Below are 26,839 nucleotides of genomic sequence, written 5' to 3' on the forward strand. Positions count from 1 at the left end.
GCTAGTAACTGCTAAGCTGTCCTTCTACTCTGACTTATCATTTATATATTACATATATATTCAGTATATAACTGAGAATTATCGTATCCTTTGAATAGCTAATAAATTTGAGGATCATATATATATAATATAACTTTTGGTGACCTTCATTTCAAGTAGGAAATTTCTTTCTCTGCATTCTCTAGCCGTTCTATGTCATCAGTAATGATTTGACTTTAGACTATACATTTTGTAATCTAACCCTGTTGAATTTAATCTTTCCTTTGAGAATTCTGTGCAGGTATACAACATATTTTGATTAGATCTATTCTCTAATCCCTGCTCCAGCTTCTCACAGACTTCCCAGCATGCTTCCCTCCCAATCTCATATTCTCAGAGTTTTTGTTTTCCTTACGAATAGCTCTCAAGCCAGAAAGGAGCCTTATAAAGCCCCACCTACATGCTGCATTTGCATAACTTTCATATAATTTTTGTTCCTCCCTTTTCTTGCCAGTCACACTCCAACCAAACCCTTGATGGGGCGACCACTTGGGGTAGGGGTGGTCACAGTGAGCAGAGACTTAGCACTGACCACGGGAACGAATAGGTCAGCTCAGCGCGCCCGCCCGCTGCGTTTACCTGGGAGCCTGTAGAATACCGTCCTGGAGTTCTAGAACCGGATGTTTTCCCTGAGCCAATGGAACTCTCGGTGCTTTTCCCACTGCAGCAGTGCGTGCGCAGGCATTTCCCGTACTCTTTCCGTACCTAGCCAACGAAAACGTCAACATTCTTTATAGCTTCGTCCAGTTCAGCTAGGGAGTAAGTTAGAACTTTATATGAACTTTCGTTTTCAAGGACATCATTATTTCCCAGCTCCACAGAGACAAAACTGTTGATTATCTATTTTCCATACAAGACAGATTCATGGCGCCGCGCTTAAATTTCATACTTACTGGAACCTCAGTAAATACAGACACTTCTAACACAGCGTAATTCGAAGGCCACACACTTAACTCTGTCAAGACACTGTTTTTAGCTTTATTAATTTTATACAGTGACCCACTGGGTCCATAGTATTTTAACTATTGCTCTTTAGACAGAAAACTGTGAGAAAGTTGAGAGGAGAAAAAAAAAGGGGGGGAAGGGACATAATTTAACATTTAAAGACAGAAAAAGGAACTGTGCTGGGCTAAGCATTTTGTTTAAATGTACATTTCTTGTGCGTTTTTCTTTTAAAGTTAAAATTTGAAGATTTAGAGTAAAAAAAATTTAAAATATTTCTATATACTTCCAAAAAATTGTTCTCAATAATTATATGCATCTACTCCTGGAATTCATTTTGTGGTCTAGGCTAGCTTTGGACTCAGAGATCTTCCTGCTTCTGCCTCCCAAGTGCTGGAATTTAAAGGTGTGTGCCACCACCAGGATAAGTAAATTCTTAATCTATAATATAATATCAAAATATTGGGAAAATATAAACAAACATCTATAATTTGTGTTTTCAAAGTTGGGAACATACCAGTATTTTGGGGGGGGGGGCAAACTTGTGTCACGCTTAAAAATTTTTTATTACAGCAGATTTAACTGAACAAAGCATATGAGTATAAGCCATATCCCCAACTATCAGGAACCAACACAACACAGGGACACCTTATCATACCTAGTACACAAACTTTTCCATGATGTGATATAGTGAACGTTATTGTTTCACAACATATTCCAGTGTCCTGGAAGGAATCACATTGCTTGAATGGTTATATGCGGTAGGAAAGGTGTGATGGCTAATCTTCATTGTCAGTGACTGGATTTAAAATTATGTGAAGACACTGAGAGGTGTTTCTGCAAAGTCCTTTCCCGAGGGGTTCAAATGAGGATGGCAGACAGTCGCATACCACAGGCTGAGGACCAGGCCTGAGTAAAACCACAAGAAAAAAGGGCATGCAAAATCAGCATATATCACTTTCTGGTTCTTGACTGAGGACCTGGTGTGGCATCATGCCTTCACTTCCTTGAAGTGCTGTGTCATCTCAAACTGTGAGCCAAAATATGGTCATCGTCCTTAAGCAGCTTTCCTCAGGTGTTTTGTCACGGTAAGGAGAAAATCATACGTAGTACAAATAGTCATAGAAGGAGAGGACACAGCTTAGAAGCAGAACACTTGCTTAGTGTGAACTCAGCATTTCCACCTTCACATAAAGAACAGGGGGGATATAAAATGAATAAACTGTAATTAATAAAAAATAAAAAGGGAAACAAAAAAGAATGATGGCAGAGAAATAGAAACCAAACATCGGAGAAGCACACCGGCTGCGCATGGGTGGCAGAAACCAAGTGAGGCTTAACAAAGAGAGTTATGAGGAAGCCCTAACAGGATAGTTTAGAAATGTTCTGTTAACAGGAGAAGACTGAGAAAATATAAGAGAATGTGACATTCTGTTCTAACAGTATGTGACAAATTGAAGAAGCATGTTAGGATAGTTATTAAGTCATCAATAGAATATCTGCTTGGTATTGATTATTGTTGTAATAATTTGGCAATAATTTTTTACAATATGTGAAGACTAAAAATAATCCTTAAACAAAGATAGATGTTACTGAATAGAGATTTGTATGAAAATCCTGATGCATCTTCAAGAACTCTGATGTCCTCTCTTCTCACCTTCCTTGCCCTCAGCCACTGACTGCTTTCCCTTAATATTGAGTGATTATTTGATTGGAGCAAGTATTGCAGTAGGAAAAAAAAAAAGCGAGGAGAGAAATTTGGAGAATCAGTCCTCTTGTAGTGACCAAAAAAAAAGCAGTGCTGTACAAGCTATAGGAGAGTATTGTGACTTTTTGCATTTTATAAAGAAGACTGAACATTCTGCACTGATTTTTTTTTATAAACAACCAGCAAATCTAGAGCTACAGTGATGCCATGTTTCATGCCAGTTGTACTGCTACAGCCTTCAATAGGCCAGTTCTGTTTTGCTCTGATATCATTTAAAACGTTCAGCCTACATCCTAATGAAAAAAAAAAAAAAAAAAAAAAAGAACCTTGGACATGTCCATGCAGTATTAATCTCCTAAACATGGTATGTGATGTCATGTCATGTGATGAGGATAGCTTAGCTTATTTCAGCATGATGTTGTCTAGAACACAGAAGACAGAAAGGAGAACAGACCTCAAAAATGAGAAGTGCTCTTGATACAAAATAAAAATGCCACCAATCTTTTTTTTTAAATTGGAAGAAAAAAATGATTAATTTTTTATAAACATAAAGATATGTTTCCAATCATGGCTTAGTAAATATATCTATTAAGTATCCTATAGTCCATAATTTAGTGTGAATTTGTCCCCTGCAAAGTTCATCTGTTGGAAACTAAATCCCCAAATTAACATGTTACTGGTATTGGAGGTAGGGTGTCTCCGGGAGGTAATTAATATTAGATGAGGTCCTGGGGTGGCGATAAAGGATCTCTGGGAAGAGAAAGGCAATGCAGCTAGCTGCTTGTTCTAGCTTGCCTTGGAATGGCTTTCTACCATGTTACAAAGAAACAAGAAGACCACACAAGTCCAACACCTCAATTAGGGTTTCTCAGTCTCGGGAAGGGTGAGATAAAGAAAGATCAATCCTTTATAATTACCTAGTCTGGATATTCAGTTACAGCAACAGAAAACGGACTAAGTCAATATTTCTAAAATTTTGAGGCAAGACTCATATCTATGCATACATTTAAAATTTTAAACATATGCATTTAAAATGTAATAATCACGAATGGTTTATTGGAAAATAAAAGGCAGCTGAGTCAATTTGTCCCATGAGCCCTAATTTCCTGAGTTCTGTCTAAACAATAACACATTAGCTTGATGCATATGTTTTAAAATCTGATTTGTTAAATATGCTAAATATGATAACTAGAATTAAAATTGTAGACTTGGCTATAGGTTCTCAGATACATTAGTGTGAAAAACAATTTTTATTTCTTGTAATCAGGTCTTTATGTAAAGAAAGAAAAATGAAAGGAATAAGTATGCTATAAGTATTAGCTAATAACATACAATCAAATCAATTAATTTATAACATATAAAAAGTAAGTTTTACTTATTAATAGGTAGTTTCTATATTGATGTGTATATTAAAATTTATATCACTTCAAATTTTCTAATGTATAAAGTAAAGATGACAGATAAGTATAATCTGCAATTTGCTATGCATCAAGATCTTACCACTATTTAGCATGGTCCCTTATTCCTAAGGAATTAATCTCCTGATTTGACCACCATCTTTCTGTTCCTCTTAGCAACAGTTATGATTTTCTTCTTTTGAAGTCTAGCTGTCTTTTAGAGTACTTAATCTCCCTAACTTCTCTAATGTCCATTAAATGCAAATTATCACGCTTTCAGGCTTTTGTCTTTAATTTAATATGTGGTTCTTGATTCTCATTCTATTCCTACAACACTTTATTCGTTCCATCTTTTTCCTTACCGTTTGCTGTCTCTTCCTCTTTAAACCCATCAAGTGCAGCTAATTTCTATCTGATGACCATACCCAGTTGCTCTACTTCAGGGTTTACAAGCTAAAAGCTAACCTGTCTTTCTCAGTGTCCCTAGAAGTTTAATTGGCACCCATCTATGGAGTCCTGACTTATAATAATAATAAAAAAACAAGTGAGTAGAAGTGACATAAGCCACATACGGATGGTTTCTGGAAGGTTCTCTTTCATTCCCAGATTATCTGCTTTATATCATCAACCATGCTCATTACAAAGGTGTGTCTTGAGGGCTGGCTAAGCCTTTACCAAGCTTTATGCCTTCTGGGGCATTTCATCAAATGGGTCAATGAGTAAAAATGACATAAAGTGAGTTGAGCTACTGAAGTCTTGGGAATATCATTTGACAGATTTCTTTCATTCAGTCCTAGCCTATCTTTGGGGTGAATTGCACTCATCAGCATAAAACTCATCTTTTCTAATATGTATAACCCAGATTTAGGGGACTATCTGATCATTATTTCTCTATGCTGTATTTGTGACCATAAGAAAGCACTGCAGACATTAACTACCAGCTAAAATTGAAATACAATAAAATTCTGGCTTATTCTTGCTCTTTCTAAAAAGTGGACATGAATCTTAATGGCTGGTTTACACAGTACTTTGATTTTTAGCCTTGATTAAAAAATCTTAGTGATAGAGAACATTAGTCTTCACTTTTGCTGTTTTCCAAAACAAAATTAAAGTCTTATTATTTTCTGAGATTACAAAAATACTCGCCACCTCATTTTTAGAGCTACCCTTTTAAATATTTCATAATTATTTTATCACCTCCATGTCACATGAGGAAACTGAATAATGAAGAGGTTAATTAACTGACTAATAATCAGAAGCGATTTTTAAATGGAGGTCCTAAGACTGAAACCTTGGCAATCTGACTAAGGTTCCATGTTCTAAAACTGTAGAGACACGTTTGATAGAGTTGAAAAATACTGGACTCGGAAAGTCATTATTATGGTTTTAAAAATATGAAACAATATTTAATTACTAAAACTAGCTTGTTAACTGAATTATTTTCTTTATCAATATATAAAATCAGAAAATTAGCCTATTCTTTGATTTACTTTGAGAAGTTGGTTTCTAAACACAACTTCCATTTTTCTCACTGCTGATATATGAACAAGTCTATAAGAAATTAGCTTTTTGAGCATCATACAAATAATAAAATGTGTTTTGTTAAACTTGAACACTTTTTTCTTTTTTTAATTTTTATTATTATTTTCTTTTACAATTTTTTCACCTTATATCTCATTTGTAGCCCACTTCCTCATCTCCTCCTGGTCCCATCCTCCATCCCTCCCTCTTTCTCCCCTAATCTCTCCCCTAGTCCACTGACAGGGGAAGTCATCCTCTCTTACTGTCTGACCCTAGCCTATCATGTCCCATCAGGACTGCCTGGATCCTCTTCCTCTGTGGGCTGGCCAGGTCGCCCCACCAAGGAGAAGTGATTAAGGAGCAGGCAACCCAGTTTATGTTAGAGACATAATCTTCTTCTACTCTTACTAGGGAATTCACATGGATACTGAGCTGTCTGTATGTGGGCTACATATGAGGAGAGGGTCCATGTCCTCGCTATGCATGGTCTTTGGTTGATACATTAATTTTTGCAGTCCCACCTGGGCCCAGCTTTTTTGGCTTTATTAGTCTCCTTGTGGCACTCCTGTCCCCTCTAGGCCTTTCTATCCTCCTACCCCTGCCTCCCTTCTTCCATAAGACTCTCTGTGCTCTGTCCAAAGTTTAGCTGTGGGTGTCTGCATCTCTTCAATACCCTGCTGGGTGGAGTCTTTTGGAGGAGATCAGAGATAGGCTCCTGTCCTGTTCTCTCTCTTCTACAAATTCTGGTGTCTATCCTGTTGAACACCCTTTTCAACTATTACATTTTACTTTGTGCATTATGTTGTCATTATTAGTATAAAAATAAATGAAATAGTATATTTGGTTTTTGAGAAAGCAGAGCAATATATTTTATTAAAAATAAAAACATAAGAATGCTACATGTGAATATGATTGGCATCTTTTATCAACATGAAATGTACGCCATCTGATCTTGAAAACTGTAGCTTACCTTCTTCTGTAGAACACAGTGGAAAATGAATATAAACATCCCCTGTAGAGAATTGAAAATGGTGAAGAGATACGCCATGATGACTGTGCTTTCATTAATATACATGAGTCCAAAGGCCCAGGTCAATCCTAACAGGCAGAGGAGAGCTATTGCACCTATAACCCATGACCTGCAGAGAGAAGAAAAAAATCAGAGTTATCAAATAACTAGTCCTCAGTTAATGAAACCATGTCCTATGAATGATGCTGACATTGAAGAAAAATTATAGTAAGTTTTACTGACAGAAAATGTGAGACAAGTGGAATAAGTGGATTTAAGATATTAATGGGAACTACAAGTTATCAAGCTTGAGGGAATAGACATGGATGAAAATGTTATGAACACAGAAATTCATTTAAGCAAAAGCAGATTTGTGCCATAAATTATTCATGTGTTTGCAATACATATGCAAATGGTATGGATATGTAATTATGGTGAATGGGAAAAGAGAAATGTCTTTAAAGTTATGTTAGTCTTCATCAGACTTCTTGGTACATTTGTTTGAGTGAACTCAGTCTTTTAGCCCTTCATTGAATACATTTGTATACCATTTTCCCAAAGCTTCCTTTTTTTCTAAAATATATATATATATATGTATATATATATATATATAATATATATTATTTGTTGGATAAAACTAATTTTGACCCAGTACTTGAAGCATTTTTTTTTTTTTTTTTTAGTTTTTGTTTTTTGTTTTGTTTTGTTTTCTAAGACAGGGATTCTCTGTGTAGCCATAATTGTTCTAGACCTCACTCTGTAGACCAGTCTGTCCTTGAACTCTGAGTTCTGCCTGCTTCTGTCTCTTGAGTGCTAGGATTATATGTATGCACCATGACTATCCAGCTGAAGCACATACTTAAAGCTGAGCAGCCTGGTTTATTTCTATAGATATGTAGAGAAAGCAAGAACAGGATAGAGTAGGTTAAGAAAGAAAATCCTCTCTTTGGTAAAACCTTTTAGCCTCCATGTACTATCTCGTAGATTATATTAAACTAGGTTTTTCAAAATCAGGCCTTTAGCATCTTTATAGGCTTAGGATGCCTTAGTCTACACACTCAGGCAAGAGGATGAAACTGAGAATGGGGATGGAGTGGTATGAATGGAGTAATATAGCAGGAAAGGTAAGCAGTCACTTTTACTCCATTTACATTATTTCCTCCAAGATGCCATGTTTAATGGTAGTATGTTGGTGACAGGAGTTCATATATTTGTGGTCATGCTACCCATTTACAAGGAACATAAGCTGAACTTTTCCAGCAGATGGGCCTCTAGTAACCAGAAATGGAATCCTTCTCAACTTGGAAGTGGAAGGAACAATAGGACTCAAAACATCCGTGATCTCTACACATTCATAGGCCCATCCCTTACTGTCCCAGAATCCCTTCCTTGAGCACAATAATTTAACATTTCTTCTTAGTACTCTCTTATCTTTAATTTTTTGTTATACAAGAAGGAAATACTGGGGGGGGAGTGATTATTTGCAAACTGAAGAGAAAAAAACTGTATAATTCACCATAATCTGAAATATTTTGGTTTTTTTTAAAGGATTTTAAGATATTGTACCAGCGGTTTATTAAAACAGTTTAGAAATATGTTTATTTTACTTCCACACAATCAGGCACTGCATATCAAATTTAAATGTCCAGTAAATGAATCTGGTTTGCTGTAAAACATCAAGGTTGTTGCATGAAGGAGATTTGCTCTTACATTTGGCACATTTGCTTATATGAATTAGAAAACATCTTAAATGTTAATACTTATTTCACAACTCAATTCCAAAATATGGAAACATACAAACAATAGCTCTTGTGTTCTTACAGATACCAGAAAAAAGGAAAAATGGAAAGAATCATCATTAAATAAAGAAAAAGTATCTTCTTAGATTTAGAAACCAAATGATGGAACAAAATACTGAAGTCAGCCATTATCCAGTAGAAAACACACAATGGATCCAGGGTTAAATGGTCTAGAACTGCAGGGAGCTCTAATGCCCAGCCAAGAAACTAAGCAGAAGCATGAAAAAGTAAGTGCGATGGGAGCAGGGGATGGAAACCAAGGACTCTTCACCAGAAGAACAAACTGAAAGTCTACAGCAATATAGCCCACAGTGGCCAATATTAGTTGATTCATGCAGGACAAGTAGGTTTTAAAATTCCTATAGGCAAATTCCCAATTGTTACAATTACGTCTCCATTTGTTAGATTGGTACAGACTTGCAATTTTGTTTCAGAAATGTCAGTGTGTTCATAAAGAAAAAAAAAATTAGAACACCCATCATGATACAATACAGGTGTAAAATTTCACAGGGAAAGTTTGCATATGTAAAATTGTATTTTTAAACGGCCCTTCCCTCTTTTACAGATATAGTTAATATAAGAAACCAATAATACTAATTGTGACTGGGTAGTTCCATATCTGTAAAAATTGTTCTAAAGATACACTACGAAGTGACAAAATAATTTAACATGAACAATACCCAAGAACACAGCAGGAATTTGGATGTACGCAGCATGGAAGAACACATCATGACTGGAGGAGATGTTAATGAGAGACAAGTCTGTACCACAGGGCAGTGCTTTTGCTGAGGCACTGTGATAAAGTGATAGATATCCCATCAACAGAAGTGAGGTGGGATTCTTTCTCCTTTCTGGCAATACGCCTGTGGGATTCTGCATGTATGTTGTATGCCAGTGTTTCCTGCACAGTTTGCTCTTCTGCCTCAATATGAATGACAGAAGCTCCAGTGATTTTTCAGTACTGATCTGACAGCTGTTTCATGGGACCACACTGATAAATGCAATTTATCAGCCATTCAGGTCATTCTTACTTGATGAAGGGTCTGTTATCCTCATAGCTAAAGAATGCATAGACATAAAGACAAGAACACCAACATTAGCATTTTATGATAAAGAATTTCCTGTGGAAAAAATATCTTCCTGTTTCCTCACCGAAGATCTTTATTTCCCACCTCCCTAAAGGTATCATAACCTTCCCTTTATATCCAGAAGGTAAATCCTAAAATGACCATGAGAACTTAAATACCAGGGAATAAAATCCGTTTTAAAATAGTGCAATATCCCATATGAGACTCAGCAATTCCATTTTTTCATCATGTGCTCATATTACTTGTGACTTGACAGAGACATTTATTTCTTAGAGATCACATTTCTCTAGAGAATGAGAAATTTTATGAGCAATCTGAAAAAAAGGCTTGGGGGCATGCTTAAAATGATGGATGTCATGTCACTTGAAGGTATCTCTTATTCTGTAATATTAGTGGGTAAGATGACTTAATTATGGACAATATGGCTCTAAGTAATTTTAACACAGAGATGATGATTAACCTGAGTTAAATCTGATCACTACAGCCCTTTTTTTCCCTTTCTTCTTGCCAGAAGCAATATATTTTCCTACATTATGAATACACAAATAACGCTCTCAGAAAGGCCCATCTGTGATGAATTCTGAATAAAGAGACACTGTAAAAACTCTCCAGAATGATGAGACAGTAAATATTGGAATGAGAGCCTGGTATGCGAAGCCTGCTTGCCTCGGGTTTACATACATATCAGCTCAATCATTTACTGGGTATTTGATATCAGGCAGAAGCTAATTAACTCAAGGTTGTGTCATTTCATGCATCTATAAAATAGTCATAATTGGAATCTAAGGATACTCTATATTATGCTTGTAAAAATAAAAGCAAGTGTTTTTTTTGATTAATCAATAAAATATTTTCACCATTACTAGACTGTCTAAAGCTAAACTCAAGCAAAATATAAATTTCTTACCAAAAAGAGAAAACAATACTTATTTATTGAGTAGTTAAATGCCTGATAAGATGCTTAGGAAGTAATATGATGGGAGAAAAGAGATGTGGCTGAAATAAACCAGTAGATGGAACAGGGAGTGAATGGATCTGTGTACTCCACGTGGTGACTGATAATCACAACTAGATATTTAAAATCATCAAACAGAATAAATTTCAAAATTCCATTTCTAAGTCATATCAGTCATAATGCAAATGATCCAAAACCTCACATAGGTGGAACAAATGACATTAGATGAAACAGTTCTAGAATATTCCATCATCAAAGAAAAGTTCTATTGGATAATGCTGAACTAGGACAGTTTAAAAATATTTTAGGCCAATAAATATAATTGCAAGAGATGTTTAAATTATACCATGAAAATATAGAATTTTTAACAATTGTGTGTTAGCTATAATGTACCCAGATAGAAAATCATGTACTTATTATAAGTTACAAAGCACAGTGTAATACTTATTGTAATAATTGTTCCACTGTATCAATATATTTTATCTAAGGCGCCAAATTCAGGATTAGAAACACACTCTACACTAATTAACCTAGAATAGAGTCAAGTAGATAAATGCAGAAATTAGCCTCTAGACATGCAGGCAAAAGTATGCTACAAAATAGTATCAAGTTTAACAAATATTTAAAAAATTAAAATAGCCATGTTGCAGTATGATGGCTGAAGTACCACATTTTACTGTGAGTGTGAAATGTCACAAGAGAGAAATCAAAGTGGGATTCAGCAGTTTCTACAGTAATGTGAGGACTATCAGCTGCTCCAGCAAGCAGAGCCTGCTGAAACCAGCTTCCCTCAGTCACTGCAGATGTGTGTTGAGCAATGTTCACTGGGATGTGAACAGAAGTGACTGTGACATTTCTAGGTCTTTCCAATTAAAGAATTGGACTGGGGCTTGCTCTGCCATTTATTCTAACCTTTGGCTTGAAGAAAGACACAACAGAGCCTCAGATGCCAAAATAGAAAATGCTTGGTAATGTTGAGTTGATGCATGAGACCTAGGCCACCTGTCCCGAGACTCTCATGAAAAACTGGATTTTGGTGTATTTTTACAGTACCTTACCATCAATGCAATTCTTTTTGGTTTTGTTTTTTGATAATTTAAAATCTTATTATTATTTATTACAATTTATTCGATCTGTTTAACGGCTATGTGCCCCTCCCTAATCTGCTCACAATCCCACCCTCCCTCCCTCTTCTCCCACTAGGCCACTCCCCTACTCCACTGATAGGTGAGGTTTCCTTCCCCTTCTATTTGACCCTAGCCTATCAGGTCTCATCAGGACTGGTTGCATTGTCTTTCTCTCAGGCCTGGCAAGGCTGTACCCCCAGGGAAAGTAATCATAGAACATGCCTCCGAGTTCATGCGAGAGAAAGCCCCTACTTCCCTTACTAGGGAAACCACTTAGATATTATTTCTAAGGGCTACACCTGAGCCAGGGTTTTAGGCCCTCTCCATGCATTGTCCTTGGTTGGGGTATCAGTTTCCGCAGGGCCCCTAGGACTAAGTTGTTCTGGCTCTGTTGATCTCCTTTTGGAGCTCTTGCCCCTCCAGGTCTTCCTATCTCCCCCTTCTCTCATAAGATTACCTGCACTCTGCCTAAATATTTCATAATTCTAAGGTTATATTTAACATATAAATTCATACTTATAGGCAAAAAGAAACATTTGTGAATTTAACTCTAGCAGAACATAATTAGCATACAATGATTTTAAATCTGTAGAACGCTGTAGAAGGCCTATGTCAGTAAGTTATGACATTTATTTTTTGCCAAATATTACATTAGCTTATAGAATTTAGGATTATTCCCTCTCTCTGGATCTGAATTAAATGGCTTACAAGGTTTTCATCACTTACCACAGTACGTGTGTGTATGTGTATATATATATATATATATGTTTTTTAAAGCACATTTATAAAATAGACTTATAACTGAGCAATTTTCATGGAGGTTTTCTGTCATTTGATAAACACTAGTCTGTAATTCCATTGCCATTATATTAAGATTTTATGGCATTACTTGGTGGAAATTAACAGATCCTTATGGGTTACATTAATTTGTTGAAAATAAAGTAAAATTTACATATAACTTTAAAGCCAAATGGGAAGATGGCCATGTTTGTAAAAGTCTTTCTTTGGGAAAAAATTTTATTTATTCTCAATGATACTTAAAATTTTATTTAAATATTATCATAAAATTTATTCAGAAGTTGGCATTTTAGTTTAGATGAGGATATTTGCTTGTCTCTGACATTTAACAATCATGTATATAATTGAGAAAAACACAAGTCATAAAAAAAGTTTTAAATTATAAAATAATAAACACTTATCTCACTGTGAATCTTTAAGAGAAGTTTCTTAATAGATCTATATTTATCATCCTGCACAAAACTAAAGTCCAAGTGGATCAAAGACCTCAACATAAAACCAGATACTCTAAATCTGTTAGAAGAAAAAGTGGGGAACAGTCTAGAACTCATTGGCACAGGAGACAACTTCCTGAACAGAACACCAACAGCACAGGCTCTAAGAGCAACAATCAATAAATGGGACCTCAGGAAACTGAAAAGCTTCTGTAAAGCAAAGGACACTGTCATCAAAACAAAATGCCTCCCTACAGATTGGGAAAGAATCTTCACTAACCCTTTATCTGACAGAGGACTAATATCGAGTATATACAAAGAACTAAAGAAGCTGAAAAGCAGCAAACCAAGTAATCCAATTAAAAAAATGGGGAACAGAGCTAAACAGAGAATTCTCTGTAGAGGAATATCGAATGGCAGAGAAACACTTAAAGAAATGCTCATCCTCATTAGCCATCAGGGAAATGCAAATCAAAACGACCCTGAGATATCACCTTACACCCATCAAAATGGCCAAAATGAAAAACTCAAAGGACAACACATGCTGGAGAGGTTGTGGAGAAAGGGGAACCCTCCTCCACTACTGGTGGGAATGTAAACTGGTTCAACCACTCTGGAAATCTATCTGGCGCTTTCTAAGACAATTAGGAATAGTGCTTCCTCAAGACCCAGCTATACCACTGCTAGGTATCTACCCAAAGTTTGCTCAAGTACACAAAAGAGATATTTGCTCAACCATGTTTATAGCAGCTTTATTTGTAATAGCCAGAACCTGGAAACAACCCAGATGTCCATCAACGGAGGAATGGGTACAGAAATTGTGGTATTTTTACACAATGGAATACTACTCAGCAATCAAAAAGGAGGAAATCATGAAATTTGCAGGCAAATGGTGGGATCTAGAAAAGATCATCTTTTGTGAAATATCCCAGAAGGAGAAAGACAAACACGGTATACACTCACTTATATAGACCTATAAGATATGATAAACATAATGAAATCTATACACCTAAAAAAGATAATCAAGAGAGCGGACATGGGGTAAGATTATCAGTCCTCGTTTTGAAAGACAGATGGGATGCACATTAAACATTGACAGGAGTATACTGAGCGCATTTGAAAAACTCTAACTAGCAGTGTTTTCAAAGCAAAGACTCATGACCAAACCTTTGGCAGAGTACAGGGAATCATAAGAAAGAAGGGGAGTTAGTCTGATGAGGAAAGGATAGGAGCTCCACAAGGACCAAACATATCTGGGCAGAGGGTCTTTTCTGAGACTGACATGCAACCAAGGACCATGTATGAATGTAACCTAGAACCTCTGCTCAGATGTAGCCTGTGGTAACTCAGTAACCAATTGGTTTCCCATAGTGAGGGGAACAAGGACTATTTCTAACAGGAACTCAATGACTGGCTCTTTGGCCTCCCCACCCCCCAAGGGAGGAGCAGTCCTGTTAGGCCACAGAGGAGAGCTTTGCAGCCAGTCCTGAAGATACCTGATAAAACAGGATCAGATGAATGGGGAAGAGGTTCCCCCTATCAGTGGACTTGGCAAGGGGCACGGTGGAGATGAGGGAGGAAGGGACTGGGAGGGAATGAGGGATTGGGACACGGCTGGGATACAGAGTTAATAAAATGTAACTGATAAGATAAAAATAAAGATGAGGTAATAAGTCATAGGATCAATAGAGATGATGAATAGAAGAGACAAGCAAATTAAGTGAGTTCCAAGGTAATCTTTTTCTTTCTTTACGAATTATTAAACTATGAAGAAAATTATTTGGGGCATGTGCTTTTGCAAAATATTTCTATTCAGAAATTAAAGATATAAAGGTAATAAATTATTTAAAGAGTTAAAAAATATCCTCTTTCATTATAGTTTCCTTTTAGAAAGTACTAAATATATAATAAAAAATATATATTTTTTATGCTAGGTAAGATGAGGGGTAGAGAAAGACGGAGTGATGAGAAATATGTAAGAGAGTTAGAGCCTCAATGCCACAGATCTGGTCATTGATAAGTTACAGTAAATAATGGAAAAGGATGCAGGCCAAACTGATAATTCCATCAACTTTGAGGCCAGCACATTTTAGAATGCACCAATCCTCTAGTTAGCCTTGTGTTTGTTGAGTGAAAAGTATGTTTAACAGAGCAAGAAAGCTGTTACCATCCTGACTAGTCTCTTGACATTTCCAGCTTTAGAATACAGTGGATTCACTTTCTTGGTAAAAGACTAACTTCAACAAAGAAATAAAAATTCTACTTCACTTACATCCATTTGCGTGATTGTAATAATAATAACAGATGAACAAACCTTTTGAATTCTTATATTTATGCCACAGTAGCATTGAAAATGCTTAATGAACTGATTAGCTACGACAGAAGCCTGAGCTTCTCTGTATTTCTTTTTCAAATGTATTTTATGTTAGTGGGATAGCCCCACCTGAACTTATACTACTATACTCCATTATCTCTTTGTATATTACTACCGGAAGGTTAATAGGAAAAGATATTTATAGTTTTATCCAGAAGTCTGAGTAAAATAAGGATGTATATCCATATATTTAAATCACTAAAGCATTAAACATATTAAAAATTCCTAGAAAGTATTGTAGATAATATAAACACAGAAACTATTAATAGCAAAATATTTTAACTACAGATTTCATTGATATTAAATTATTACTGTCAAAAAAAGCTACATTCCAATGGAATTTACCAAGATGAAAACAAAGTAAACTATATCAATAAAACAAATAATTTAAAATATACTATAAACTCAATAATTCCTGTGGCTCTAAGTGACCTCAATAAAACTGAAGAGTTAGACGTAAACACACCAAAACAATATCCTCAATTTACAATTAAGAAGAATTTAATACTTCAGAATCAATAAGTGTCAAATCAATGCCTTAAAAGTTTAATTATAATATTTTTATAGTTGAGGGCTGGAGAGATGGCTCAGTGGTTAAAAGCATTGGCTGCTCTTTTCCACAGGACCTGGGTTCAATTCCCAGCATCCACATCATTCACACCATTATATTGTCAGTAATTTCAGTTTCAGGGGATGTGATGCCCTCACACAGACATTCATGCACACAAAAACACCTACACCCATGAAATAAAATGTTATTTAAAGTTTAATAACTCAATATTACCTGATCAAAAATAATATGTAAGAGCCTATGAGTACCGCTAAGTAGAATAAATAATAGAAAAGGAAATGATACATGGGTACCTCTTACTTGTTAGCAGTTAGTATTTTCATCTGTCAAATACATAAGCAAATCATTTGGCAGGTGACAAGAAAATAGAATATGAAATTTCTTTTTTTGATGGAATTTAATAACTTCAATTATTCCTTGATGTTATTTTTTTTATTATTGTTGGTACATGAAAAGCTGAAAGCAAGAACTTCTAAATCCGGCTGCTTGAGCCTTCTAAGTATGTTGCCAACTACAAGCTTGGGCTAATAGAAATTCCCAAAAGCAAACAGCCCTTTAGCTCTGGAAATACACCTAAGTATAGACTTTTTTCATGGTGCTGTTGTGTCGGATGAATATAAGATACTAGCACATTTGTACATGTGAATATTTAAACATCCAAAAAGACATAAAATTAAAGATGAAAGTACAATATAATATTTGCTTTTAGTCATACTTTTGTGTCATTATTTTGTGACCCGATGGCCTCTAAAGAAGCTGAAAGTAATTGAACACACACAGAATGCTTCCCTAGGTCTCCCTTAATTCTCTTCTGAAAATTAAATGAAATTCCAAGGAAGACAGAATATCCACTGTACTACTTATTTCTGAGTTGATTTTTTTAAAGTATTTACATGGAAAGATGGAAACTTTATAGAAAATTTCATTTTCTTTTAGGCACTAAGTTTAGGCTTAGGAAATATTATGGGTTTTCTTTTTTAAATTGAAATGTAGGCATATTGAAGTCGCCGATGAACACTCAAAGAGAAACCCAGCAATTAGTTTATAAAATATATTGTGGCTCAGTGTTCACAAGTCTACTTGTGATGGGATGCTGTCACTGGAGAAGCAAAAGTGAGCACACGGCAGAGGCTCCATGCAGGAGGGTGGCAGTGGAATTCAGCAGAAAAAGGAGATATTCAGTAAAGCATTGGGAACCTGGGACCACAGTGTGACTGTGACGTCCAAGAGAATCAGCATAAAATGTGAATTACAAAACTCTAAGATGAATATAATACACAATTTAAAATAAAAGGAAGCGGAGAAATGGTTTTAGTTCCTGGTTTAAAAGAATATTACTCACCCCTTGAGCAGTAGTGAAACAGGCCTTTAAGCCCAGCACTTGGGAGGCAGAGGCAGGGAGATTTCTGTGAGTTCAAGACCAACCTGGTCTACAGAATGGTTTGAATTTCTCTTGAAATTTTTAAAAACATACACAATAGAGAAAAATGTTGATACTCTAATACAATTGTACAGATATATGTACACATGTATGATGAAGAAAATACAAGAAGAAAATATTCGCTAGCTCAAGTCACTCTTAGTAGTAAAAAAGGAGTCCAGCAGGAAAGAAAATGTTCTTAATAATTTAACTATATAGACTTCTGATGAATACTAGTGAGGTTTTTTCCTTGAGTATATAATGATAAAAAAGCAATATTTTATACATTTTTATACAGTTAAACAAGCAGTATGCAGTGAATTCAATTAAAGTGAAAACAAACCATTCATAAAGCAACTAAAAATTGAATAAAAGCAGTGCCAATCACTTTTACAAAGAAAATGTACCAGTTTTCAAGTTACATTTTGTTATAAGTGATAAATTAATGCCTAGTAATACCAATAATTTTGCCAACAAACGGTTTTTATTTTTCTTCCTGGTTTACTTTTCCTAATGTCATAATTAAATGGCTTAGCTTTAAGCATAGGTCAATCTCACTTCTTTTATAGAGAGAACATTTTGTGCCAGTATTTCAAAGTTGCTCGCTTAAAACACCAGCTTCCATGGGCAGATGTGTAGAATACTCTAACATGCCTATCTAACAGCACATGAACAGAAAAAGCACCAGGGACTTTGATGACAGACCCTTAAAAAGACACATAAGTGTGCAGTGGAAAAACTCAACAACCACTGGGCGTTAGCCAAGTGAAATTAGATTAGGAAATGTCCAAGTGTGGACTGAGCAGCTCAAGATGCCTGCCACTCCGCCGTACTGTCCGCACATTTAATTACAAATAGAGTGGTTTTATAAATAGCCTTTCCTTTCGGGCTGCCGCTGACATATACATTCAGCACTTTTCAAGCACGGGTAGAAAAAAAAATATGATTTGAAAACAAAGTAACATTGCTTTTGTAAGCTACTCTGAAAAAAAATGGAAGAATAAGAAAAAAAAAAAAGAAAGAAAAACAAAGTGTTGATGTCTGCCTGTTATTTTTGCTTAAAGGAAGGTATTTACTTCAAATACAGACAGGCTAATATGGTAGTCTAGAAAGTCACTTGAGATGATTAATTTGCCAATCGGTGGATACGTAATATCAAATCAATACTGCAAACAAGTCAAATAGACATGACACTAAATACAAGCATAGAAAGGTTGCCAGTTTTGCACACGGTGGGTCCCAAGGTAACATTTTGGCTCTCAGCCCTCCATGGGTTTATGAAACCTTTACAACTGGAATACCTTGTAAGTTACGTGGAGAAAATATTTGTCCTACCACAAAATGTGTTATCGCCAGTTTTCCACGTCAACAGTAATATCCCACTTATTTAGTGTATGAGTTTAAAAAAAAAAAAAAAACGAAGAGCCACACCCTTTTCTCCTAAGCGTTCTATAAAATTACCTGCAGAGTCTGTAAACTGAAAGGTCCCCTACAAGTCGGGAATGGGGCCTGGGGTGTGTTCTGTATGTACAGGCACCTGAATTCAACCCTTAGTGCACACACCTGTGCGTTGAATAAATTAATGAACAATTAAGAATATAAATCAAATCTAAATTCATACGTTGAAGCATGTAAAGTTTGGATTGATGTGGTGTACAAGTGGTGTTTAATTGCAATTATTTGCAGACATTTTCCACTTTCTTAAAGCCCTACACTTTAGTCTTCTGGGGGAGAAAAATCACTGTTCTATGTGTAGCTAATTTAGATTCAGACTATAAAGCTTTCGAGTCTGGTGGCACACTTCCTGTGAAATATGAAAGCAATCTGAGTCCAAGGTCTATGTAAAGAACAAAGGAGATGCTAATTTTTACATTTTCATTATTAAGAAGAAATTTTCCCCTTAGGAAGTTGTTCGGGTTATTTTCCATACATCCTTAGATAGCCATTGCGGCTCCCATATCTGATACAAACCTAATTATTTGGAGAAAAGAATGAGAAAAATAATTTAATCTCAAGGAAAGTACATAATAGTGTGCTTACAACTATCATCCTTCAAACTGGTTTTCTCAAATGTCAGCTCCCAGCGTATGGAGTATGCTAAATGCATTTATTCATAAAACATGGTTCTCAGGAAGATATGGGAATTTTAATGCATTTTAAACAAAATGCCTCCAAAAAGAGACCATCCTTTTAATACTTTAGAGCACTCAAAATTATAATGCAGGATGTGAAGAGATTGTCAATATCACTGCCTGAGTGCACGGGTTTGTGAATCTGAGGCTGATTCTTAGCTCTTAAATACTAGAATCGAGGTAATCAGTGAAAGATGCTGTAATTCTTAAGGAACATTGTAAATATCTTGAACTGAACCTAGTTGTCAAACAATCCACAGAGGTCAGGAACTGTTTGGACTATATTACCCTTCATTTCAGTTATTAGAAAGGTGTGCTATATCAAGAAAGTAGAGGACAGCTTGGGGATGGGGAAAGACAAAACTTATGTATATACAGAATTGTTTTAAAGAGTGTTTTTCATAAAATGAATAATAAAAACTATTATTGATTCTAATGCTAAGCATGAATGCATTAATGATATGTATTAGAAAATTTTTGTTTAAAAAGGTAAGAACATGTTCCCCTTACTTTGGAAAACTACTTGGTTACTGAGCTACCACGGGCCACATCCGAGCAGAAGTTCTAGGTTATATCCATAGATGGTCCTTGGTTGAGTGTCAGTCTCAGAAAAGACCCTGTGCCCGGATCTAGCAGGATCTCAAGGGCAGGCTGTTTGACCCCCCCCCACCCCCCAGAGGAGGAGCAGTCTGTTAGGCCACAGAGGAGGACTTTGCAGCCAGCCCTGAAGATACCTGATAAAACAGGGTCAAATGAAAGGGGAGGAGGTCCTCCCCTATCAGTGGACTTGGAAAGGGGCAGGGAGGAGACCAGGGAGGGAGTGTGGGGTTGGGGAGGGAATGAGGGAGCGGGATACAACTGGGACACAGAGTTAACAAAATGTAACTAAAAAGAAAAATAAAATTAAAATTTAAAAAATAAATAAATAAAAAGGTAAGAACATATATAGTGGTTTGGATAAGAATGCCCCTTATAGGCTCATGTTTGAATACTTGATCTTTAGTTGGTGGGACTATTTGGGAAGGATTAGGAGGTACGGTCTTGTTGGAAGACGTATGTCACTGGGGGTGGGCTTTGATGAGTCAAACCTCTATCTCTCTCTGTCTCTTTGTCTCCTGGTGGTGGATTGAAGTGTTCCTTTGCTCCAGGATCATGGATTCTAAACCTCTGAATCTATATGTATGAAATTAAAGTATTTCTTAGAAGAAATACTTTTAAGAATACATTGCCTTTGCAATGGTGTTTTATAATACAGCAATAGAAAAGTAACTAAGACAGCATATCTTCAGCTTATGGTAATCATAATCATCATAACATATAACCTATTCTAAAACACTATTTCTAAATATTTAAAATAAGGTATTTTAAAGTTTCAAATAATTTAATAATTTTGATGGTGAAAACACAGATGGAGTTGTAAACTATCTCTCAGCTTACAGGTAATAGTTTGAGCTTTTCCCTCTTGAAACCCTAAATCTCTCTCTCCTGTCTCTCTTTCTTGGTCTTCCTGTTTTTCTCCCTCCCTCTCTTCCTCCCTTTCTTTCTTCCTCCCTTCCTTTCTTCCTTCTTTCCTTTCTGCATCTTTGCTTTTTAACCAAATGAATAAAAATGAGGAATTTTGCCAGGTATAGTGGCTCCTGCCTACAATCTCAGCACTGGAGAAAGAGGGACGTGGTTCTTTGTAAATTTGAGGAAAGCCTGGTCTACATAGAGAGTTTGAGGCTAGCCAGGGTTACATAGTGAGACGCTGTCTCAAAACAAAAAAAGAAGAATGTCCCAAAATGTTTTCCTACTACTCAACTAGAAAACTTTGAAATTTATGAACATTTTTATTCACTTTGACTCTGTACCAGATTTATGTTCTCATAATGTTCAGACTCTTTTCATATTATTGCTGTGACAGAAGTATAAAAAATGAGATAATTTTGAAAAGTAGGCTGTATATTTATATACAGGCTATATATATCTTGATATATTAATATGAAGGGAAGTATAAGCATTAAAATCTTCCTGTGATATTGTTTTATTTTTCAAGTTTATGGCAATTTCCCCTCCCTTTTATAGAAACCAATCGCTCTTGACTCCATAAAGTATTCATAGACTACTGATCAAGCTGAATATAATTATGACTTAATTGTTTCTATCAACATTTAGAAACATATTACTCAGATAAAATTTACCTATTTAAAAGCACAGTTATTTCAGGCATTGTTAGCCTTTTTATGTTTGCCTTGTAGTTTTCAGAAGTTTTCACAGGCTCCTTTACACATGGCAGGTGTGAAATCTCACTGAGGATACATTATCTTCTCCCTCTAGAACTACAGAACTTTCTATTTATTAATCAAATGAGCATTTCACCCCAGAGTCATTTTTTTTTCATAAAAGTCTGTTTGTCTTTTAAAAAGAGGATCACACACTGCATAATCTGAATGACACCATATGGTAAATAAAGCCACACAAATTCTAATGAGATTTTGATAGAAACTGAGCACAGCTTCACTGTGGATACAAAGACCCAAAGGCAGCAGAGGATTTCCACAAAGTGGGCTAAATTAAATAATCAAAGCATGACAGGGATGGCAGTCTACAGCTGATCGTCTCAGGAGACTGTCAGAAGGATCATTGGAGCCCACCAATTCTCATCTAACGCAGATGAGACCATACCTCCAAATTTTTTTTAAATAATACTCTGTCATGTGCATCAAATATATGATGTGGGTTTTGCACATATTGTTACCATTAATTGTGCAAAGCACTATATAATAGATGTACTTGTTTCTTTATCAGAGGAAAAAAAACTGATTGGACACACTTGGAGTAACTTGACAAGAACATATATCCAACCATCCCATTACTGAACCCATACTCAGATAAAAACAAGACTGACAGTTGAGTGGTTAGTACAGTTTATCAGTACCCACACTGACAACTAGGAATGAAGAAAGGAAAGCTACGTGAATCCCCTTAACACCCAGTTGAATGAATTAGAGAAATAATTAATGGACAAAGGCAGAAGCTTGTGTACAGAAACCTGTCAACAGACAAAGGGAAAGCAATAGCTATAGGAAATACACAGAAAGCCTATATTCTTCATTTCTTCCAAATGGAAAAAAAAAAAAACTTTTATTATTTTCAATTATTCTTCAAAATAACTTATGATGTTACGATGTTACTAGATTAAAAATTATTTTAAATCTTTTATTTTTTTTAATGGAAAGTGGGTAACTAGAGAAACTGTCACTCTTTATTTAGAAGGTATTTGTTAAGTGGTCTGAGGACTCCTCACAAATTAAAATTTTGTACTCATCAACCACATTGTAAGTTAATTTTGGTTGACAAAAATTCAATAATAGCCTATATATGAAATTACTTTTAATTGTATTAGACTTTTGTTATGATTATAGTATGCGCCAAACATAGTAAGAAATCAACCAGAAAATTCACATGATTGGAAATGCTTTTTTCTTGTAATCACCTATTTTGATGAAGAGACAAATGAAAAGCAATAAGTAAGTAGATTTCATTTAATTTAATTACTTCCCAAGTAAGCCTGAGAATTAGCATCCCTTCATTTTCTGTGTTATTAGGTAAACAACATTATTTCATGCTATTGTTTGTTTTTTTCACAATATAGCATTAATACAGTAATAAACTAGACAAGTAACTGTTTTTGCCAATACTAAAGAGGCTTATTATGAGGACTCTAAGGTTACTTTCAAATTGAAGAATAATACAATATATTTTAAAATAAGAAAACAATATTTAGATTAAATGCAGTAATAGGAGTTAACCAGGCATGGTGAAAGGAAAAGAGAGTAGATTTAAGACTTGAGGGAAAAGAGAGCATCTCTGAGGTGAACTGATGGCTCATGTCAAGAAGGAAAGGAGGCAGAGGAGTTGGGCAAAATCATCATGGCTCAACTTGCTTGAATTAGGAGTTTGGACTTAAGTTAAAAATAACTGGGTCCTTTGAGGAGTTTTATTACAACTGCTACATTCCATTATTGAACCAACACTTTCAAGATCTCTCACTTTCTCTCTCTAGTTGGTGGCAGAAGGATCCAAAAATAGCATGATAAAAGAAGAAACAAGTTAATAGAACTATCACTGAGAGCCTGCAAAGGATAATAGTGATTAAAGAAAATGGTGGCAGTGAAATAGAATGAGGAAGAAAAACATATTCAACAAAATACATGTATGTGTGCCTGTGTGTTCATATATGTAAAGTGCATGCATGTGAACAAACATTTCTGTTACAAACAAAGTTATATTAATTAGGTGATTTCTGTTGTAATTTCTAGAAAAAGTAATAAAAAGTGCAGTGATTAGCTAAAAAGCCAATATGAGAAAAAAAGCCAATATGAAATATAAAATGGGATACAAAAATGTTATTGATCAAAGGAAGGAATAAAGGAAAAACAGAGGGAAAGTACACAAACTACAGAAAGATAGAATTAATATAATGAACCCATGGCATCAATAGTCACATTAAATTTATATGGAAGAAATAAACTGAAAGATTTAGATTAGTATGTCAAATAAGAAAAGACATCTAAGTTTATGCATAAACATACCAGAAACAAACCTTATTGAGAACAAGTGCATTAAAAAAGAGTTTATGAGGAGTAATGAAACATGAAAAACAACACAAGGGACAATTGAAAATGGTCAATACTGTTTTATTATTAAATTTTTCCAAAAAATCTGGGCCCAGGGAGACCTGAAGAGACCAATACTCCAATCAAGGACCATGCTTGGAGAGGACCTAGACCCCCTGTTCAGAAGAAGCCCATGCAATGCTCAGTTTCCAAGTGGGTTCTTTAGTAAGGGGTACAGGGGCTGTCTCTGACATCAACTCAGTGGCTGGCTCTTTCATCACCTCCCCCTGGAGGTGCATGGGGCTGCAGCCTTGCCAGGCCACAGAGGAAGATGATGCAGCCAGCAGTGATGAGACCTAATAGGCTAGGGTCAGATAGAAGGGGAGGAGAACCTCCCCTATCAGGGGACTAGAGAAAGGGAATAGGGGGAGAAGAGTGAGGGAGGGTGAGACTGGGAAGAGAGAAGGGAGCATGCTACAGTGGGGATGCAAAGTGTATAAATTGTAGTAAGTAAGTTAATTAATTAAAAAAATAAAAATTTCATTAATGTATTTTGAAGCTTTGATCTGATTAAGTGCATGTATGCTTGAGACATTTTTCTTGATGGACTGTTTATTTTGTCACAAAACAGACTTTCCTATTTCCAATAATACTTTAGTTTTGCAGTAGCCACACAAGATGTCTTATATTTAATGTTTGAAAGCCAATGTCCTCCACACTTATATTTTCTTAAAAAAAAAGTTTTATTTATTGGTTATGTATAGAGAAGTATGGGTAGAAATCCCTCAATTTATTAGTCCATTTTGTTTCCGTCAGCACATGACATTAATTCATCCACTCTGTCCCAGCGGGCAAAGCTTAGCCTTCCTGGCTTCCATGAGCACAGCAGGAGAATGATCTTCCTGAACCGTAGGGTGGGGGAATGAATGTTTCATCAATGCTCTGGAATGAATCCAGGAATTCCTCAGTTCCTACCTGACAATGCCTCCTATTTCCTTTCTTGCTGCATTTTCAAACTATTGCATAGCCTTGTTCTATTTCCAAAGCAACCACCCCATCATTTTAACAACTAGTCTTTCCTTATTGAGTTTTCAGAAAGTGTCATCAAAGGCTTTACATCCCTGGGTACAGCTGATGGTCAGGTTTGTTTCCATCATTCATTGTATGCTTGTAGAAAGGGAATCATGGCTCAGCAAAGTTAAATACTCTCCAAAGGCAACAAGCTTGTAAGCAGTTTAGATAGAATGCAAATCAAGGTATTCTGACTTATGACTCCATTTTGCATTGAAATGAGGTCAATGCCATTAAATATAATTATTGGCTTCAATGAGTTTTTTTTTTATCAAAGCCCCCTAGAAAAAAATATGAAATATAAAATTATACTTGGGGATAAGACAAAGATTGCAAGTTTTCGTTAGTTTTTTTTTTTTTTTACTTTGTAGATATTGAAATAAAGACCAAGTTTTATTTCTATCTATCTGCTGAATTGTCTACTAAAAATTTCCTAGACAATGTTTACAGTATAAAATAAGAAGTATGGAGACATAACTTACACTGACTTGAGTGAAGTATGTTGTGATGATAAAAATGTGTTTTATGTGTCTATTTAACTTATCAAAAATCACTTTCATCAGGAACAGTATTGAACTCATAGTATATTTTAGAATGACAACTTAATTGTACACAATTAAGTAACATAATAATATTGTAACAAAAAGTAAAATTAAGAATACAAAGACAGTACTTCATTGCATTGGTTAGTCCTACAACATTCTTATTTATGAGTTAATTAGTTAATAACTAATTAACTCATTAGTTATTCTTTTAAATTAACTTAGAAACATTATTCATCCACCAAAAACTATTTAATATCAATAATCTTTTTCACTAATATCTCAGCATACTGTCATATTCTGAAACACTAGTCATGGCTACTGTGTCAGGCACCAGATCTAGAAAGTTGGGAAGTGAGTCACATGACTGTTGTTTGACGTAGTTCAAGGAGGATGCCTGCAGCACATGGGAGGTACAGGAGCCCTGAGAGCTTCCTGATTGTATATCCATTTTAATAGAACTAGTCATCCAGTTGACACATTACATAGGAAAATCACATAAAAATGCAATTTTGCCTAGGTGTATGTATGAGTGTGAGTGAGAGACAGAGAGAGGGAGGGAGAGAGAAAGATAGATTAACATGCTTCTCAATGCTGCTATTGTTTTCAAATATCAAGACCATTAGGTAAATTAAAATACCATTTTGCTTATAACAAGGAATTCAGAAAGTTTTCAGGAAATGTAATTTAGCTTTATGTATATTTTCATTGTAGGTTCATATGAAAAATGAATATTTTTTATATTTCTGCATATTTATACTTGCCTGTGGATAAAAATGTAAAAAATGTGTAGTAAAGCACAGATTTTGAAAGTGAAAGGATAATTGATTAGAAAATGTTCTGGAGAGATTTACCTCCTCGGACAACAGTGTGTGTTTCAAAGGTAGTAAGTTTGAACTTATATTTAAATTTCAAAAAGGGGGGGTGAGAGGAAAGTCCAGTCAAATATGTTATGAAATCCAAACATAATCATTAAAAGTTTTAGATTGTTTGATCTTCAGACAAACAACTTCAGGTTTTGATTTTCAAATTGGGAATTCTCAGCTATCACACTCTATACAAATGCTATATAAACAATCTCAAATCCGAAATACTTAAGTATCTAAAATATTCTTTCGGATCTGGGCATTTTTGATAAGACATACTCAACCTGTGCCTGCAGACAGTAGGGAAAGCGCAGGTCCCTTCTCGGATGTCAGGACAACTACGAGCAAACTGCTACATGAAGACTTAGACTGGGGTATTTTAGGATTGTTTTCCAGTAGTGCAAAATCCCCCTTCGGTATGTGCAAGTACTATCAGTTCCCATCCATT

The 26,839-nt window shown here is 35.4% G+C and overlaps 1 protein-coding gene across 1 annotated transcript in view; it reads right to left on the bottom strand.

Moving 5' to 3' along the window:
- Adgrl3 (adhesion G protein-coupled receptor L3) overlaps positions 1-26,839 on the bottom strand; it is a 736,167-nt gene that overhangs the window by 31,942 nt on the left and 677,386 nt on the right. The window contains exons 22-24 of the mRNA XM_055629463.1: positions 9,447-9,473; positions 6,578-6,746; positions 619-744 (exon numbers count right to left, since the gene is read on the bottom strand). Of these exons, the coding sequence (XP_055485438.1) occupies positions 619-744; positions 6,578-6,746; positions 9,447-9,473 (322 nt within the window). The remainder of the gene's footprint in view (positions 1-618; positions 745-6,577; positions 6,747-9,446; positions 9,474-26,839) is intronic.

Source organism: Psammomys obesus, unplaced genomic scaffold (assembly GCF_907164565.1).
Source record: "Psammomys obesus unplaced genomic scaffold, mPsaObe1.curated_primary_1811, whole genome shotgun sequence".
Taxonomy (NCBI): Eukaryota; Metazoa; Chordata; class Mammalia; order Rodentia; family Muridae; genus Psammomys; species Psammomys obesus.